The sequence below is a fragment of the Aedes albopictus genome, chromosome 2 (assembly GCF_035046485.1).
Source record: "Aedes albopictus strain Foshan chromosome 2, AalbF5, whole genome shotgun sequence".
NCBI lineage: Eukaryota > Metazoa > Arthropoda > Insecta > Diptera > Culicidae > Aedes > Aedes albopictus.
In genome coordinates, this window is record NC_085137.1 from 262,539,199 (window position 1) to 262,558,996 (window position 19,798).

The following is a 19,798-nucleotide window of genomic DNA, read 5'->3' on the forward strand; positions in this document are numbered from 1 at the left end:
AAAATAGAAAAACTCTAGCTCCTGTATACTTTTTAAGTTCTACTTTGGTCCCTTATCAAAATTTCAGATCGATTGGGAAAACTATATTTTAGCGCTCATCATTCTTAATTTTTCATACGATGCCTGTGAAATTCAGAACATTGGTTTTAGCCCTCAATTTCGCCAACTCAGTTCTAATAACGATTTGTTCCACTTCATCCACTGTCATTTCATCTTTCATGAGTAATTTTTGTTTCAATTCTTGATCTCTCAAACCGAATATTACAGCGTCCGTTCGCTTGCAAAGCTTTTTAATTGCAAGTCCGCTAATTGCAAAATTTGACAAGTTTTTGCAATTAAAAAGCAAGCATGTGTCAAATTCGTGCTGTCAGTTATGCTGTCAGTGCATTTCGATGCACTTAGTGTTCGCGGTTAAACCAACGGGGGTAGACGTAAAGACGTGGTTTTCATTTGCTCCCAAACCTGGTTAAGACTCTATTTATTAACGAATAATTTGAACGTTACTAAACGCCGCCTAATAACCTCTCAAAACGAAAATAAAAAAGAGAAATCATGAGTCGACCCATTTCTGAAATTTAAAAAAAAAACTGAGATAATTAACTGTTTTGAATGTGTTTATTACGTTCTACGTAAAAAAAAATCATCAACATTTAATTTATTGTAAGCACCAATTTTAGCGTCATGTAGCTTAAGATCACAGTACACAGGGTCCAATATTTGTCCAAAAAGAAACCAGTGCTCAAACATCTTGTTTGACTCGATCTAATTTTCATTAGTGTCAAATAATGTTTGATCTTTAGTTCATTTCTTGTCAAATATTTGACCCTGTGTACTTGAGGCCTTTGAAATGGAAAACTACAATATCGCAGATATTCTTAATTTAGTTGAAAATCGGAATTTTCGCTTAGCGAAATTGGATTTTTCTCCAAATCCATGCGTCGGACCTAATTTCGAAAGTGGTGCGTTGTATAGTAAACCTGGTCCGCTCAAGGTCCGCTATACAGCGCACCACTTCCGAAGTTAGGTCCGACGCACGGATTTGGAGAAAAATCCAACTTAGCTAGTAAAAAATTGCGGGTTTCAACTGCAATATTTTCAACACAAAGTCGTACGCCAAATCCGTTGAGGTTACAATTACAACCTCCCAGCTCGTTCGAACTTGTCAGCATCGCGCAAATGATACGCTGGTAGATAAAACAGTTCACCTGCCTTTCCCGTGCACTTCAAGTTCGGATTCGGAATTGTGTTGGTTTTATCTCCAATGGACGTGTACCTGGAAATAAAGAAGAAACGTTAGGCATGATAAAGCACAAATTAGAAGGGTGGGTCATCGGAACATTTTTGTCAGATCAAGGTTTTTTCGACTCCATTTGGGGTCCTTAACAACTGGCCAAAATTTGAGAGGGATCGGTTACGCCTACGTTTTGCGCATCGTGATTGAAATTTGTATGGAAATTCGTATGGGAAAACGTGCTTTTTTGTATTTTTCCTATTTCATCTACTAATTTAACTAAAGTTATAATACTAAACCCGTTTAAGTATAGTTCATGATATACCTTACAACTTTGCCGAAGACAGCAGGGTGCTAAAATGCTCACAAAAAAATTATTATGCTCCAAAGTGAGGTATATCGAAATATATGCTGAAAATGACTTTTTCTGCCATCACTGCCCGCTAGGTCAATTATAAACTGCTATAGCACTTTGTGGATGCATTCTATCAATTTGGTGTCTTCAACAAAGTTGTTTGGATTGACATGCTCTTTGAATTGCATTTGGACATTAGTTCGAAATTTCACCGCATAGGTGGCGCTGCGATACAAACTTTTTTATTTCGCATCCTAGAGCTTTGGCGTTTTCGGCAATGTTGTAGAACACGAAAAATTATGAAAGTTTGTCGAAAACACCAAAGCTCTAGCACTTAACACAGCAAAGTTATAGCAAAAGTAGTTAATCATATTCAAAAATTTACGTTTTTGCACTTTTTTATATACACACCAAATGCTTTCAGCAATATTTTGCTGAATTTTGCCGAGCTGAAGGGTCCAGCAAATTTTTTTGCTGAACTTTCAGCAAAGTTTGCTGAATTTCAGCAAAACGTTACTGGTGATCAGTAGAGTTTACTGAACAAATCAGCAAAATATTGCTGAATTTCAGCAATTTTTTACTGAAACCTTCAGCTCGGCAAAATTCAGCAAAATTTTGCTGAAACCCTCAATCGATTTTCGGTGTGTAGGTACTTCTTATATTGCCATGAATCGTTTATCTTATACTAGCTGTCTCGGTAAACGTCGTACTGCCTGCCTACTGTGTTTTTTGACATACAGCTCCATAGGGACGTTTCCCGCAAAGTTATCTGTGCGGGAGCCCCCCGTTCCAGAGACTGGAGACGTCTCACACCAAGCTGAGAACCTTCCCCGGCCCCAGAAAAATTCACATACAAAATTTCACACCGATCGGTTCAGTAGTTTCCGAAAGCATAAGGGTCAGACAGACAAACAGAGACAGACAGACAGACAGAAATTTATTTTTATATAAGGTACACCGGGGCAAGATGAAACAGCGGGTTAACATAATGTTTTCTAATGATGATAAACAATTCGATTGCCATAACACATAGTTTTTGATTCAAACAATCTTTTAGTGAAGGATAAATTTCCTAATTTTATTGAAATCTATTTCAAAATTTCGCGTTTCATCTTGCCCCACCCGTTTCAACTTGCCCCGGTGTACCTTACATAGATACATAGATATTTGTATTTTATACCAAATATAAATCTCGGATACTTTTTCAAAACGACGTATAATACACGCAAATCCTATGTTGATACGTCGTTTTGAATAAGTATCCGAGAAATCTTTTATCTCCCGAAATATCATTTCCTGGAATGACACACTTGCCGGAATGATCGATCTCTTTGAATAGGATAGGATGGATAGAATGATTGTATTAACATATTACGAAACATTGCCTTCTTTCCGTGAAATGACTTTAACCCTTCAGCGCGCGCTGTTGTAAAAAGTACAACACTAACAAAAAACCTCGCTTTTCGTATACAGCGCAAGCGCGGTACAGTTTCGGTTACTTGATGGCGCGCGTCCTGGAAGGTTAAGGACAACAGTCCGGGAAATGACATTTCACGAAGTGTTATTTCGGAAAATGTGATATCACTAGTACAATAGGAATTGAAAGATTTATTATCGAGTATAGTGCACATAAAAATGTTTAAGTATGTCACTATACAGGAAGTGAATCAAAAAAAATCAAAGGGGCTACATCCTCAATAGCGTTGGTAGATCGCTTACGCTGAGAGTTTACTACTTGAACATACATCTACCTCGCACTATAATGATTAAAAGAAATATCATTCGTAATATCGTCCCCTTAATGCTAGAACTAGGTAACTCGAAATTTGACGTTTTTGAGTTGAATATACCATTATATCGAGCTTTTTGAGCTCTATAATATTGTTACGTTTAAGTTTGTTACGGCACAAAATTAGTTAAAACATCAACATTAGAATAAAACAAACAAAAAACATCACGCTGAATCCGCCACGCACGCCAACATCATTTCGCTCAGTGTATAGCATTTTCGAACATCAACGACCAATTTAAATCACCGGCAACCCAAAGGGCCTCGGTAAAGCGACGACGCAAAAGCAGGCATCGCCGTACCCGAAAAAGAATATCGCACACACACATCCCCATCGTTGACGGCAGCCGGGTTCAATCGATCGTCTTCTGCTACGATCACGCCATTCGTCTTTGTCAGTTTCATCGCGCTGCACGCGACCCGTGAGTGGAGAAAATTAAAGCGGAAATTTGAAGCTGTACCGGGAAAAGGGTGCAATTGCACGAAACCCATATCCCGCAATTGTGCTTCACAGGTGAGGGAACGTCCATAAATTACGTCACGCTTTGAGGGGGGAGGGGGGGTTCAGTAAAGTGTGACAACCCATACAAAATTTTAGAGGTCCCATACAAAAAGTGTGACATAGGGGGGAGGGGGGGTTGAAAATGGTCGATTTTTGCGTGACGTAATTTATGGACGTTCCCTGAGTGGGAAGCATTGCCTCATAATTAGCACAAAAGCTGATGCTTTTCCCAAACCCAGGAAGCGGCTAGACGATTTTGGGCTGAGTCAGCGGTAGGGAGAAACACAACCTCCAAAAAACCAGTCGCCGAACGACAGACCAATCACCCGGTGGCGCAAAAGTGAGGATAGTTTGGCACATTCCCAGGAGTGTCCAACCGGTAAGCCAAAATGCTCTCAGCATCTCGATATGTGCTCATTCGTGAATTCTGCAATTTAGATTCGAAGATCCAGTACTCGCGTGCCACGAGGCCGGAAGCAGACGAGAGACGCCATCTTGACTGGCAGCGATCGTTACGTGGGGACAAAGGCCTTCAAGAAGAAGAAGGTTGAATCTAGAGTGATTGTCGGATGAAGGCTAATTACCTCGTTGCCGTAGGGCCTTTATTTGCAGCTTGGTTTCTCTTCACGGAGGTGGCATCTCGCAGCTCAAGCGGGACGGAATCACGGTTGAGGCAGGCACTGGACGAACGCGGACAAGCCAATCGGAAGATCCGAGTGCATTAAGCTCGGAGCGCAAGGTGGACGACCCGAGGAGCATACCCCGACCACGGATACGATCGGATTCGGTGGACCGTAGACCGCCGACAGGTCAAGAGGCAACTTGGCGAGAATTCCAGCTCCGGTTGCGCCGTCAGCCGGATTCGCTTGGCGAAAGTACGATCCAAGGAGCATACAGCGGAGGCCAGCGGCGAATAGGGTAGCTCCAGCGGAGTAATTCCACGGAGCCGCCCGGGTCCGCTAAACGAACTGCGATCAGGGTGAGTGGACGTCACACACGTACTCACTCCGGTCCGACATCGACTGGGCGCTCTCGATGGTACGACGTGGCACGGTGAGAAGCACCGGTGGGCCAAATTCCCGACGGTTCGAGGACGAGTACAAACAGCGATGATGGGTCAGCGGATGACCTGTGCGTTGGCGGCGGAGCGGCATGGGGGACGCCCCAAGAAGATAAGTGCTAGCATTTAAGATCATATTTGGCGATTGCCACTCCAAATGTTTAGCTAGTAAGCCAATAAGCTAGAGAGGAAGATGGGTAGACCCAAATATATGTATTGATTTGCGATTTGATGTTTTTGTGGTTTGCGTTGAGCCTTTGCCCTTCAGTGTTTGCGGTTTTCGTTCTTTAAGCCTCGCTAACGGTATTTTGCTCTATCCGCTACCGGGGAACTTGCAACAATATATCCAAAGACCAATGAAATACGATTATAAACGACGAAAATATTCACCATTTTCAAAACTAGGTATCTCAGTGCAGAATACAAGAACTGAGTGCTATAACTAGGTAACTAAGAAAATCATACCTTATTCCAACCGTACAGGTTAAAAGCTTTCGGACGCTTGGACGTGGAAATGTTACTTGTCATTCTTTTGTTAGTAGATTGAAAATCTACTACTGTTTTTCATTTTAAGCCTAAAAACTTGAAATATTTTTCTTGTATTGATTTAGGTAAAAACTGTGATTGTTCGTAGTCGATTATTTATGAACCTTTTGTGTGTCTTGTGGTGATATAGCAGGCATCCTAGCAAATTCAGTAATGACACGTAAATTTGAATATGTGAACCCTTTTAAATTTGCATACTGCAACAAGAAAACTGAAAAGAATGATATCAATAGTTGTAAAAACTAGGTATCTCAGAACATCTCCACCATTATTTATGTTGCATTTTGAGTGCTATAACTAGGTAACTCGACAATTTTTTAACCATTTATTGTTTTTATCAAAGGTTTAAACCAAAATAGTTCAAAATTTTTTCTTGTAGCAGAAAGAGTAGAAGCTGAATAAGCAATCAATGCTAAAAAATAATCATTTAAAAGGCTCCATACCTTCGGAACAACTGCATGAAAAATTGTAAAATTTTCAAAGCCGTTTTTCTCGAAACTATGATTTTCGAGTTACCTAGTTCTAGCATTAAGGGGACGATATATTAGTTATATTGGCAGATAAGGAAGGAGTATTCTCAAATATATATTTTAATATGTACAATTACCTACTTTCAAGGTAGCTGCAATGCAGTACATATGTCACACGTAGTACAAAAAACGTAAACTTTGAGATATGATTTACTATTTTCGCTATAACTTCGCTGGGTTGAGTGCTAGAGCTTTGGTAACTTCGACAAACTTTCATAATTTTTCGTGTTCTACAACATTGCCGAAAACGCCAAAGCTCTAGGATGCGAAATAAAAAAGTTTGTATCGCAGCGCCACCTATGCGGTGAAATTTCGAACTAATGTCCAAATGCAATTCAAAGAGCATGTAAATCCAAACAACTTTGCTGAAGACACCAAATTGATAGAATGCATCCACAAAGTGCTATAGAAGTTTATAATTGACCTAGCGGGCAGTGATGGCAGAAAGTCATTTTCAGCATATATTTCGATATACCTCACTTTGGAGCATAATAACTTTTTTTTGTGAGCATTTTAGCACCCTGCTGTCTTCGGCAAAGTTGTAAGGTATATCATGAACTATACTTAAGCGGGTTTAGTATTATAACTTTAGTTAAATTAGTAGATGAAATAGGAAAAATACAAAAAAGCGCGTTTTCCCATACGAATTTCCATACAAATTTCAATCGCGATGCGCAAAACGTAGGCGTAACCGATCCCTTTAAAATTTTGGCCAGTTGTTAAGGATCCCAAATGGAGTCGAAAAAACCTTGATCTGGCTAGATACGATCGGATTCACGTTTTTCCATATAACCCTTGACCCACCCTAGTGTGTACTAGCGTGGGACACAAAAAGACATTTTACTCCTGTACACTTCCGTTTTGACCTTACAGGGTGCGTGCGATATTTTTGCACTAAATCATATCGTAATCATAAAACACGTTTTAAAAATAATTCGACAATAGATCTATACTAAATGATTTTTTCGCGAACAGTTGTGAATATTTCAATGATTTAGGAAGAAAAAAGTGGTCCTAATATCGATAACCTTTTTTGAACGATCCTGAGAACCGCTGCAAGTCCGTTTTAGTGTTGTTCTTTATATTTTGGTCAACAATTGTGTTATTTTAGGTAAAACTAGAATATTTTTTGTACGAGGAGCTCCAATGGTATCATCGTTATGTGTGCCGTTAAAAAAATATCCCATAAATTTGAAAAAGAGGTTTCTAGAAGACGAAAATGCGAACAACTTGAGTATAAATATATGGAGCAGCTGCATACTATCTGCATTTTCTCAGCTGTCAAGAACATTTCAAGTCAATTGATTCAAAATTGACTGAGTTATAGTGGCAAACAGACGAATATAGAAGCCACCGCCTAAGTGGCGCGATACCCTAGGAAGAATACCCTGGAAGAGGGTACTAACGCACAAGCGTACCACAATGGGTTCAAACAGCGCCCTGAAAAGGGCACTGGATAACGCATAAAGCGAAAGAGAGCCTACACAGTATTAAAAATCCATGTAAATTTAAACTACAACTAATGCACATAAAGGGAATGCCAAGAATAGCACATAATTCCGCTAGAATTGAAATTTAATTGCCTGATTTGAGTTGCACCTGTAAATTTTAAGCATCGTGTAAATTTCCTCTGTTGCGTGTTTTGGTTGGTTATCTGTTCTCAATTGGAGAAAAAAAATGAAGCAGAAAATAAAACCAAGGCGCAGCTGAAACTTTTGAGAACTTGGGGACAGTCAAATAATTACCATTCTTAGGGAAAATCTTTCACTGATGAAGAAAAACACTGATTGTGCAGGACAAATGGTTTAATTTATTTTGATTCGAATATATTGTGTATCACGTCCACTACACTGATTTGCAATCATCTTGTCCTGAGTAACGTCCACAATTGATGCTGTCAAGATACTTGCGTCGCTAACATTTGTTTACACTTCCTCTTGAACTAAATACAATGAACAGTTTGTTCCCATAAATATCATTAACACACATCTCGTTTTAACAACACTAATTTCTTTTTGAATTAAACTGAACTTCAAGAACAATCTAAATTTTTACGTTTCACTCCGCGCGAATGCAAATACACACTTGTCAATATGGCTGACTGCCGCTTCGGTGCTCGCGCTAGAGCCGACAGTGAACACACGCAAATCGTGTAAATTTCAGACAGTGTTTGTTTAAGTTTCAAAGGGCAGCATGAAGCATAAGTTATACTTAATTTAACTTCACTGAATTATTCGGAGAGAAGCATGTGCACGACAAATCGTATATGTTTACGTTAGATTTTTGATTACACGAATCAACTTTCTATGATATTCGTGATTCCGGCTTGCTTAAATTTAAGATTTTTTTTCTGTGTATAGCACTTTACCACAGCGGGTTAAGAACAACAGAATATCCTGAAGATTCAGGTTTCTGAAGTCAGTTTCACTTAATAAGTGTTTACCGAATACTCGGAAACGCAGTTGCGCGAAAACTGGACAGTTACATATCAAATGATACGAAGTTCCATAATCGGATTCACAGCTATCACAGGCAAATGAATTAGCTTGCTGAATATTCGCCATGTGATAGCTGAGTCGGCAGTGGCCAGTCAATGCTTTGACCAGCATGCTGCAATTCTACTTAGATAGATTAGTTAGATACTTCGCCACCCGTAGAGATGGCTCAGCACTATACAATTTGGTATGACGACATGACTCCAAACTATTCCAATATTGTCTGTGTTGAGTGACAGCCCAGGTGTAAATCTGAAGCTTAATCCAACACTTCGATATTAGAATAGCTGGCTCAGGGCTAATGAAGTCATGTGATGCTCCAGAGCGAGCTAACTCATCAGCCAATTCATTTCTGTAGTGACCACTCGAAGGTTAGTATAACTGAATAAAAAGAATCATGAGAGGATTGAGAGCTGAGAGAAAAAGGGAACTTCAACCATATTGAACATCGAACAATAATAAAGATTGAGTTCAGTTTAGACTACCAAGAAACATGGTTGTTTTACTGCTAGTCCTCGCCAATGAAAGATTCTCTTTTAGTCCATTTGATGGACATAACATGTTGTATCAGCAGGTATCGAAACCCTGCTTTCAAGGTGGGTACTCATTGATGTAAAGAATAAAGACAATAAAGTTAGTTGTTTGTAGACCATGGACATAAACGGTTCAATTTACTCTTGTCCTAAAGAACGTCCCATATATCCTATTTTACAGGATATAACAGTGGCGTACGAGGATTAAATTTATTATCAAGATGATAATTTGGCCACCGCTAGTTATTTTTAATGTTTTTTTTGTTCGTTTGAAAGCGTGCATTGTTTTGTGATTTTTCGTAAATCATTTTTTGTGCTTCGTTTGGTGTACATTTTTTTTAAAAGTTTCCTAAACAATCTTTTAAAACACACAATGTAGCTCAAGTTACCAGAACTGTTGGATAGTTTGCGCGTGGATTTATGTGAACATTTTATTGTAGTGTGATTTTTTTTTGCCATGCATTTTAAAGTTTTGTGCTGTGTTAAACATCAGAATACGGCAGTTCATACCTTGCACAGTGGCATTTTTGTGTGTGATATTCCATGAACGTTTTGTTGTGTTATGTGTCGCTGGGGGAGTTAGCTTACCTACAGTGTCGGACGTAGCAGTAGGAACACTAGCCGGCTGGTGGTCTTGCTGTTTGGTTCGACACTGTATTCTTCCGGCCATCACATCTTGTAGTTTTTATACTCCTGTATATTAATGATCGTGATGTGACACCTGGTGCTAAAAGGGCACTGATTATCTGACAATCCAATTTGCCCGGATTGTGTGTCTCAGAAGATTACTCCAAATAATATTCCGTCAAAGTATCACAAAAGAATATAGTTGACAATTTGCCTTATTGACGGTATGGAGTTAATCCCTGAGCTGTAGATACAAGGCCAAGTTCCCCTGGCAAGGTGCCAAATTGGTAAGCTTGGATTATTGTTTATTGTCAAGCGTCGTAGTAAACTAATAATTAGAATAATAAATGAGGGGGTTAGTAGCAAACGGATGTAAGTGACATAATCCCGCTTTCGAGTAAATGTGGTTTAAAGTTTTTCACCAATTTTTCATCTCATACAAAATGTATGGAGTCTCAAAATCGACCCAATTCTCAATGATTTATTGTAATTTTCTATTCATCGTAAAAATAGTCTTAAAAAAGTTCCTGACAGGTTGAAACCTGAAGAATTTTTCGATATGTTCAGCTCAAAATCGACAAAATGGTCACTTTACACCCCATTCATTCTGGGCCCCTCAATTTATTTATTCGTCTCAAATATTTCCTTTTCTCCTCTGGCTTCATCCTATCCAACGTGACCCTATCTGACTCCAAATAATCACACCGTTGTCTATTCACACGCTTGATGTTTCCATGCCTCCAGCATGAATTTAGGCACTGTCGCATGACCTAACAACAGTTGACTAAGTTCGTACACTTTAATTTCTAAAAAACGGTGGAAAGGAAAAACTGCATCTATCTTGTAGCATATAAAGTAGATCCTAGTAATTATTATTTATACCGATTAAGAATTGCATTCTGCAAATTGCATTGTTGAAAACACTATACTAATATATGTGGGCCGCGGAGCTGTGCGGTCCAGCATTTCCTTTATTTTTGTCTTTATTCCAGAAACCGCCTTTGTTTTGAAGACAACCTATCCCCAATACAAACGGGAATTAGCCGGAGCAATCAAGTTAAGTACAAACTTTTATAAACAGGCACGCAACTCTTTCTACTACTATGCAAATGGAATATTCTGTTGGAATATTTGGGCCAGCCTAATATATGTTGTGCGATGTTTATCATCAATTGCCCTGCGCCGACCCTGCTAAATGTATGTATGTTGATTGTTATTGTTTGTACATATATTGTTGTTAGTGTAAATAAACCGACCGCCGCGACGAGCAAACGTATCTTGCTTTGTGCTCCCGTGTTCTCCGCCGTTACGCGTACCGAAAGTTCCCCCGGTGATTTGTCGGTGCCCCTGGGTAGCTCAGTGGTCCTTTGAGGACAGTGTTGGCCTCTGTGTATTCCAACAGGCTATGGGCCCAGTTCTGGCGGCGGAACCGTAAAAGTGCTCGGACAGTCGCGAAGTGTGAAAAAATCATCCCGCGGATGATTACTTCTCTGTGGTGCCGGTCGGTGGGGGAGTGAAATTAATTACTCGACTCGGCTTGTGTTCCATCAGCTGCTGTGTGGAAGAACAGCTGACAGTGACCGGGACAGACTTTGTGTGGAAAAAGTGGTCGGCAGAAATATTTCCCGTTTGGTTGGAGCGGCGCCCAGAACGAGTTAGAAAGTGCCGGTGGCTCCTAGTGCACCATTTTGTCCCGCAGCCGAGAAGAATACTTTGTGAGATTGTGCCATTTTGACCCGCGAATCGAACGAACTGTTGCCGTAGCTGTGGTGTTCGATAGCGAAGTGAACATTTGTAACGGGGTCTGTGTACACCCGGGTACATTCGCGTGTGTTGTTGGCTGTACTTTCGTACGTACAGTGTGCGCCAACAGAAAAGTGACAATTTCGGAATGGCTGAAAAAGTTTTGATTTCCCGTTTGGATAATCGAAATTACCAGACGTGGAAAGTGAAAATCGAGATGCTGCTGATAACTTTTGAGCTGTGGCATACGGTATCTGAAGTGAAGCCGGTGCCGGTGAATGCGGCGTGGTCGAAAGAGGATCAGAAAGCAAAGGCCTTGATCATTCTGAACGTTGAAGACAATCAGTTGCCGCTGGTGAAAGACTTGAAGTCTGCAGCGGAAGTGTGGGAAAAGTTAAAAAAGTACCACGAAAAGGCTACGGTGACGTCGCGAGTGTCCCTGCTGAAGAGACTATGTAGTTTCAACTACGAAGATGGTGCGGACATGGAGAAGCATCTGTTCCAGATCGAAGAGTTATTCGATCGGTTATCGTGTGCGGGACAGAAACTCGAAAGTTTGCTGCAAGTGGCAATGGTGTACCGGAGTCTGCCGGAATCCTACAACGGACTGGTGACGGCCTTGGAGAGCCGTCCAGACGCCGACCAGTCGCTAGAATTTGTGAAGCAGCGGCTGATGGACGAGTACCACCGACGGGTGGAGAAGCGGCAAGGAACATCCGAGGAGCGCCACGACCGGGTGCTGAAAGTGAACGGAAGCAGACGAAACGGACGAGTGCGACAGCGTGTGTGCTACAACTGCCGGAAACCGGGCCACTTCCGGAGAGAGTGCCCAATGCTTCGTGACGAAGAAAGAAGAGATCCGGAAGTGAAGAAGACGGTGGTGAAGAAGAATCCTGGAATTTGTTTCATCGTGGGAGGTCAGCGAAAGCAGAACAGCTGGTATGTGGACAGTGGATGCTCGAGCCACATGACCAGTGACCAGAAGTTCTCGGTGTTGAGTTCCGCCGGTGTTGGAGAAGGCTTCCTGGAGTGCGTCGATGGAGACGGAATAAATAACAAAGTGCTCGTGAAGAATGTGCTGTACATCCCGGAGCTGGAATGTGGACTGCTGTCGGTCCGGAAGCTGGCACAGAAGGGACTAAAAGTGAACTTTGTGGAGTCGAAGTGCCAGATAGTGAGTTCCAGCGGAAGAGTTGAAGCCGTCGCGGAGCTTAGTGGTGAGCTGTATGCCCTGAAGATAGCTGGAGGAGCGGAGATCGGCAACCGCCGGAGAAATGCAGCTGGGCATCACGTTGAAAAGGAGTTCGACCAAGAAGAAAATTTTTATGACTGTTTTGACGAGGGACTCCGATGCTAAGTGTTAAGAACTTTGTGATTCTTTGTGGTAATACTTGACGAAGCAGAAGTGTTCGGTGCAGGAGGAGGAACTTTATGTAGGCTGTGTTGTCCAATGTTACCTTTGTGAAGACTTTGTGGAAATGTAACCTTCGTGAACTTTTGTGATTGTAATGACCAACATCGAGGAGGAGTGTTGGAATATTTGGGCCAGCCTAATATATGTTGTGCGATGTTTATCATCAATTGCCCTGCGCCGACCCTGCTAAATGTATGTATGTTGATTGTTATTGTTTGTACATATATTGTTGTTAGAGTAAATAAACCGACCGCCGCGACGTGCACACGCATCTTTGTGTTGCTCCGTGTTCTCCGCCGTACGCGATCCGAAACATTTCCCCGGTAGTTTGTTGTCGGTCCCCTGGGTAGCTTTGTGGACAGTGTTGGCCTCAGTGATATATCCAACATATTCATGTGTTTGCTTGTTCATGACTTTCATGTCGGCGCGGAATATTTTCCTGCCGTACTTTACATTTCTTCAATTCACCTTTAAATAACTGATCTTTAAATTTTGTATAAAAACTTGTATCTCAATTATTTCCATCATATTAGTTTTCTGATATTTCAGAATTTTCAAAGCATTATGGTAGAAAGAGTTGGTGTCATGATCTATGCAAAACTTGAAGCTGAAAACTCCTTATTTCCCCCTAAGGGTTATAGGGAGGGGCGGGACTTTCGAGCCTACCCATCAGTGGAAAGGACTTGCTATGCTAATCGGTTTAGCATAGGGCAGATACAAGTCTACTGGTAGACGTATCGCCCAGCGATTCAACGCAGATTGGCCACGGCCCGGGGGTGCGTTGATTATAACAGAACAGAACAGAATAACAGAACGTTTTGTTGTGTTATGTGTCGGTCAGAGGATTCCTTAATTGAATCATTTTTTTTTTCCTGGCGTAATTTTTTTATGCATCTATGTTTTGTGAGTGCTTAAATATCATGCATTTTACACTACTTTTATGAAGATCGCAAGACCATTTTGAATCGCTCAAGTCTTTTCATCCAGCCATCCTTGTTATGCATTTTGCTATTTTTGCTCCCATTGTCCTATATGGTGAACAAGAGTACCTAGGCTGAGATAATTTTCTGCACGACGTCGCCGATCGCAATGTGAGCTTTGCATGTTTGATAATCATCGGCAACGTGTTTTGAGTGCTTTTCTCATGAGAATTTTGAGTAACTCAAATGAGCACCGCCAAAATCAACTGTGGAAGCGCGGCACTCCATTGTATTGTGTGTGGTGACGAATGCCGGACTAATCGTTGTCTGTATCGCCATAGTAAACAAGGGAAAACAAAGTGCATTTTTTGTCTGATCCGCCATGGCCCAGTGAGATAATCAGTCGTTCCAGCTTATAAGAGTGCATTGTTTTGCAGCTGTTGTCTCCATTTGCCGTGTTGTTTTTTGTGGACCACTTCTTCGTTTGATGACATCGCCAGCTGATGAAAACGTTTTGGATTTGAGCACTACATCGCGAAGGCTAGCTGAGTTGCTGCTGTGAGGCCTGTGGTCCTGTAGAATGCTGTTTGCGTGTTTTTTTTTCTGTTGTACAGAATAGGCGGCAGAATAGTGCTTTTAATGGATATTGAGAAATAGGTACTGCGTGTATGTTTATAACAGTTATTTTGGTACAACAGCCGCATTCTATCTGTTAAGTGTTTCTCACTTTTGTCAGCAGTTTGCAAGTAAAATTTGTTTTTGTGTTGACACTTTTTTTTTGTGAATGAATCTGACAATGTTTTGCAAACTGTATTTTGTAGTTTAGGAACAGATCATTGATTTTTATTTGGTTTTATTTCCAATCTTTTTCGGGGAGGAGAATATTCATGTGATTAATTTATCAAACTATTGTGCGAGCTAGAATAAACAAAACGATGAATACTTAACTGCGTTTCTTCACAAACAAAAATGTGGATGTGTATTATAGCCATGTAGCTGAACATTAGTTCTTTTGAGATTATATCTAGAATATTTTTATGTATTAACCTTTAGTTCGCTTTCAAAGAATAATTGTTCAAAATGGAAATATTCGATGTTTCAAAAGTAGTAGTTTAAGCTTAAACGTTCAGAATATTAAGAACTTTCCTAAGGGGAAAGGTGTTGTATCAGCAGGTAGCGAAACCCTGCTTTCAAGGTGGGTACTCATTGAGTACTAACCGATGTAAAGAATAAAGACAATAAAGTTAGTTGTTTGTAGACCATGGACATAAACGGTTCAATTTACTCTTGTCCTAAAGAACGTCCCATATATCCTATTTTACAGGATATAACAATTTCCAGCGATGGAAGAATGGCCAGGTACCCATACAAGGTGAACAGCGTTTGCTGAATTCAGCTCCTCGATTTGAGTTCGACAAGCGATAACTATCTTCGACCTGGAGTTGGCCGAAGCAAGTGCTTTAATAGCAGCCTGGCTATCTGAACAGAATTATGTTATTTTGCCCATTACGTGCTGCTGAAGTGCTGAATGCACTCCGCACATAAGAGCAAAGATTTCGGCCTGAAAAACGGTGCAGTGTCTACCAAGTGAGTAAGACTGATACAGCCTTAGCTCACGAGAATAAACACCAGCACCTGCTCGACCTTCGAGAAGGGAGCCATCAGTGTAACATACGATGCCGTCTGAAAAACTTCTTTCCAGATAACCACTCTTCCCGGGAAGGGAATTTCGTGGAAAATGTCCTATATGGAAAATTACAAGCAATTGTAGGATCACTTGGAGCAAGGACAATTTTGTCCCAATTCACCAAAAGTGGAAACAACGAGGTGTGTGTTGATGTGCGGTTCACAGGAGTTTCCTCTAGTAGACCGAGTACCCGTAACCGGTAAGTGCAAGAAAGTGCTTCTTGTTTGAGATGAATGTGAATTCTAGCTCTGCCGTAGGAGTTGAAGAGAATGCTCCAGACATCGCCATTAAGCACATCCTTTGGAGATGGCCTAATTTTGATTCGACCGTTCTCACTTCACCCTTTTGCCACCACACAAGACATCCATAAGCCAATATTGGCCGAACCACAGTTGTGTAAATCCATTTGATATACTTGGGTTTTAGACCCCAAGTTGTACCAAAAGTACGCCGGCATTGCCCGAACTCCATACAAGCTTTCTTGATTCTGAACTCAATGTGAGGTGTCCAGGAAAGCTTGGAATCAAGAATGAATCCAACGTACTTTACCTGTTCAGTCACATCGATTTCAGAATCAAAGAGACGCAAAGGTCGAACGCCATTACGGTTTTGCCTTTCCGTGAAAAGAACAATAGATGTTTTACTCGGATTAACCGAAAGGCCATATTGGCGACACCAACCCTCAACTACCTGAAGGGCGCTTTGGATCAGGTCGAAAAGGGTGCTGATGCACATACCAACTAACAATGTTAGGTAGTCGTCGGCAAAACCATAAGTAGGAAAACTGCTATTATTGAGTTGCCTCAATAGCGTATCTGCTACGAGATTCCACAAAAGCGGTGATAAGACTCCCCCTTGGGGGCATCCACAAACACTCAATTTCCTAATCCCTGCTAGACGCAATGTCGAGAAGAGATATCGGTTTTTAAGCATTTGGTGAATCCAATTGGAAATCATTGGAGATATACCATGACACCGTGCGGCTTCCAATATGGCATCGAAAGGCACGTTGTCAAAGGCACCCTCGATATCTAAGAAAACACCCAAACAAGATTGCTTTTGAGCGAATGCTTTCTCGATATCGTAAACAACCTTGTGTAAAAGAGTCACAGTGGACTTACCAGATTGGTAGGCATGTTGGTTCACATGAAGAGGCACGTTGGCCAGATGAACATCACGGATGTGATGATCCACAATACGTTCTAAGCATTTCAGAAGAAAAGAGGTCAAACTGATAGGTCTGAAACTCTTTGCTTCTTCATACGACGCACGACCCACTTTCGGAATGAACTTTACAGTAATATCCCGCCAGGATTTGGGAATATACCCTGTAGCAAAACTGCAAACAAGTAGTTTTTCCAAAACATGTTTGAAATAATCAAATCCCTTCTGAAGCAAAATAGGATAAATCCCATCTGCACCAGGAGATTTGAAAGGAGCAAAGCTATTAAGAGCCGACTCAATCGATTCTATAGTTACAATACTACGAGCTGAATCTAAAGAATCATAACTACAAGAAAAGACATCAGGTTCATCCGAAGATGTAATATCCACACATCCAGGGAAGTGTGTGCTGAATAAGCATTCCAGAACTTCCTCATCAGAGGAAGTCAGATCGCCATTTGGCAAACGAAGTTCGTTCACCCGGAAATCCTTAGATTTCGCAAGGATTTTGTTTAACCGACTGACTTCACTCAAGCTGAAAACATTTGTACAAAGGTTTTTCCAGCCGGATCGTTCAGCAGACCGGAGAGCTTTCCTGTAGGCCTTGCGAGCCGCAACAAAATCATGCTGTTTCGCCAAGCAATGCCAACGCTAAAACTTTTTTCATAAGCGTCAGATCACTTCGCGGTCTTCGACAAAGTTTTTCAGGACACCCTAGGCTATGTTTTTACTTTATCGGCTACATGGTTTTAGAAAAATTCGAGCTTGTTATGAGAGAAATGCAAAAAAGTGTGTTTTCCCATGAAAAAAACCATACAAACTTCAAACGCGATGTGCAAAACGTAGACATAACCGATCCTGCTCAAATTTTGCACACTTATTTGGGCCCTGAAATGGGATCAAAAAAGGCTTTAATCTAATGGGATACCATTGAATTTTTCATTTTTCCATATAAACGATGACTGTACATATGACATAGCCGTTTTGCTATCTAATCATTGAGACAGAAGAACAGTTTCCTTTTAGTTAATGAAATATCTGTTGTTATCACTGCAGCAGAAATGGTCCAAGGCACCACCCGGATAAAAACTAACCATAGGGTGTTTGACGAAAACCATTCCTGCACCATACAGTGTACCAGCTACAATAATGTATATTGTAATGAAATGGTTCACTAAAAGCTTCGCACATTGTAGCTACTATACATTTACATTCGATTTTTGTGTAACAATATATCATACTGTTTTTCTTACGTTTGAACCATTCACTTTTCCGAAATATTATTTTTCCGTGCATTTTTATTTATTTATTCAGTTTTAGATTTTTTCCGTGCTTTGTTTTGTTGATGTTTCTGACTTTTTTGATGCAATAGGAAAGGAAAGAAAAAAAGTGAATAAGTTGAAACATCAATTTAAAGTCACTAAAATGTTTAAATAAGTAGTAAACCAGATGTCTTAAGAACTGCAGATCCAAGAGATATGGCGGACTAGGTATGTAGAGTGCGATGAGAGGAATACGATTGACGAACTTTATCTTTGACTTAGAGCCATCTTTAACATATGGACTGAACTGAATACTGAAAGAAATTCTAATATAGGTTCGCATAGGCGCCAACTTGTGACGTAGTTGGGGGGCGAAGCTCTCCAAAATTGGACAAAATTCAACTTTTTTTAGCTCAATGCACTAGTTTTCACGTAAATATGCCTAAACTAGATGAACTGCGTCAAAATTTTACGAATTTGGTTGATTTTGAGAGGTCTCGTCCCCCCCAATTACGTCACAAGTTGGCGCGTATGTAGGTTCGTCTGTAGGTTCGCTTTTTAACCTAACTTATACTTGAATCGAACTTGACAGTTTTCTCATGAGTTATTATGTATTTCCCCGTGTATTTCGAACTTTAGTCAAACTGGAGCCTCAATATTGCAATAACGGTTAAGCACGCCGTAATGATACTTTATGTACCTCGTCACCCACTTCATGCAACTACATTAGTGGTCTAATGATAGGGTAACTGTCGAATTTTGGACCCCTAGAAGACATTAATTTGAATGTAAGCTTAAATCAAACAGATTCAGAGGGTGTTACACATAATGATGATGTTGATATGACCGTAAAAGCCTCCACTGTCCGTCAAAAATACTCACAAGGTCATTTCTGGCTGAAAATTTGATGAAAATAACTGATTTTTGAAGCACTAGTTTTCACTGTTTTGGACACCCCAATGTATTCTGGACCCTCTTAAGTATATATTTTGGACACTCGATGTTTAAACCCGCTTGAAACTATTTTCGAAGAATCTGCCACTTGGATATGCTGCATTACATCCTTATTACTTGATTGACAAAGGCTGATTAGACGAACTTTGCGAATTTAATGCGCTTGAATGATATACGTTTTTGCTTACATCTGCAAGTTTTCCCAGCACCATTTTTCGTAAACAAACCGCGACACTCGCACGGATGAAGAGATTAACAAAACATAATTTCAAGGCAAGGGCAAGGATAAGGGCCCATATAGCCGAGGCGGTAAACGCACGGGTATTCAGCATGACCATGCTGAGGGTGACGGGTTCGATTCCCGGTCGGTCCAGGATCTTTTCGTAAAGGAAATTTCCTTGACTTCCTTGGGCATAGAGTATCTTCGTGCCTGCCACACGATATACACATGCAAAATGGTCATTGGCAGAGGAAGCTCTCAGTTAATAACTGTGGAAGTGCTCATAGAACACTAAGGGGGCGTCCATAAATGACGTAGCTTTTTTTGAGCGATTTTTAATACCCCCCTCCCCCCTCGTAGCATTTCGTCACAAATTCAGACACCCCCCTCTATAAATGACGTAGCTTGTTAAACACCCCCCCCCCCCCCCCTCAACAAAATTTTCATGTAAAAAAAACTCGAACTTAGCTCTGATTTCAATTTCAACTTGTATGCTAATAGAATATTATGAAAAAACAACAATAGCAAGAAACATGGTCGACTGCCAGGTTCAGATCTCCGACATCATAATCATAGATGTAACCAGTGGAGATTATCACCAAAGCTAATGACTCAATAAACCACCCATCTTTCTGCTACCATATTAGCCAGGAAACTCTTCCGAAGATATTAGTTTATTCTATTAAGAATATCAAATTGATTTCATTTGAATAAAATTCGAAGGACCCTGCAGGAGTTTCTTCTTAAATTCTTACAGCAGTTCATT

At 40.7% G+C, this 19,798-nt stretch overlaps 1 protein-coding gene and 1 long non-coding RNA gene across 3 annotated transcripts in view; one reads left to right on the forward strand and one right to left on the reverse strand.

Annotated features, from left to right (window-relative positions):
- Window positions 1–596: 596 nt before the first annotated feature.
- LOC109411530 (cytoplasmic phosphatidylinositol transfer protein 1) overlaps window positions 597–19,798 on the reverse strand; it is a 171,428-nt gene continuing 152,226 nt past the window's right edge. For both annotated transcript variants that reach the window (XM_029854077.2, XM_062851690.1), the window contains one exon: window positions 597–1,273. In XM_029854077.2, coding sequence (XP_029709937.1) covers window positions 1,135–1,273 — 139 coding nt within the window. In that variant the 3' untranslated portion in view covers window positions 597–1,134. The remainder of the gene's footprint in view (window positions 1,274–19,798) is intronic.
- LOC109427646 (uncharacterized) lies at window positions 2,860–5,273 on the forward strand. Its single transcript, XR_009997019.1, has 3 exons — window positions 2,860–3,889; window positions 4,117–4,256; window positions 4,316–5,273. It is a non-coding gene; the product is annotated as an uncharacterized LOC109427646 (long non-coding RNA).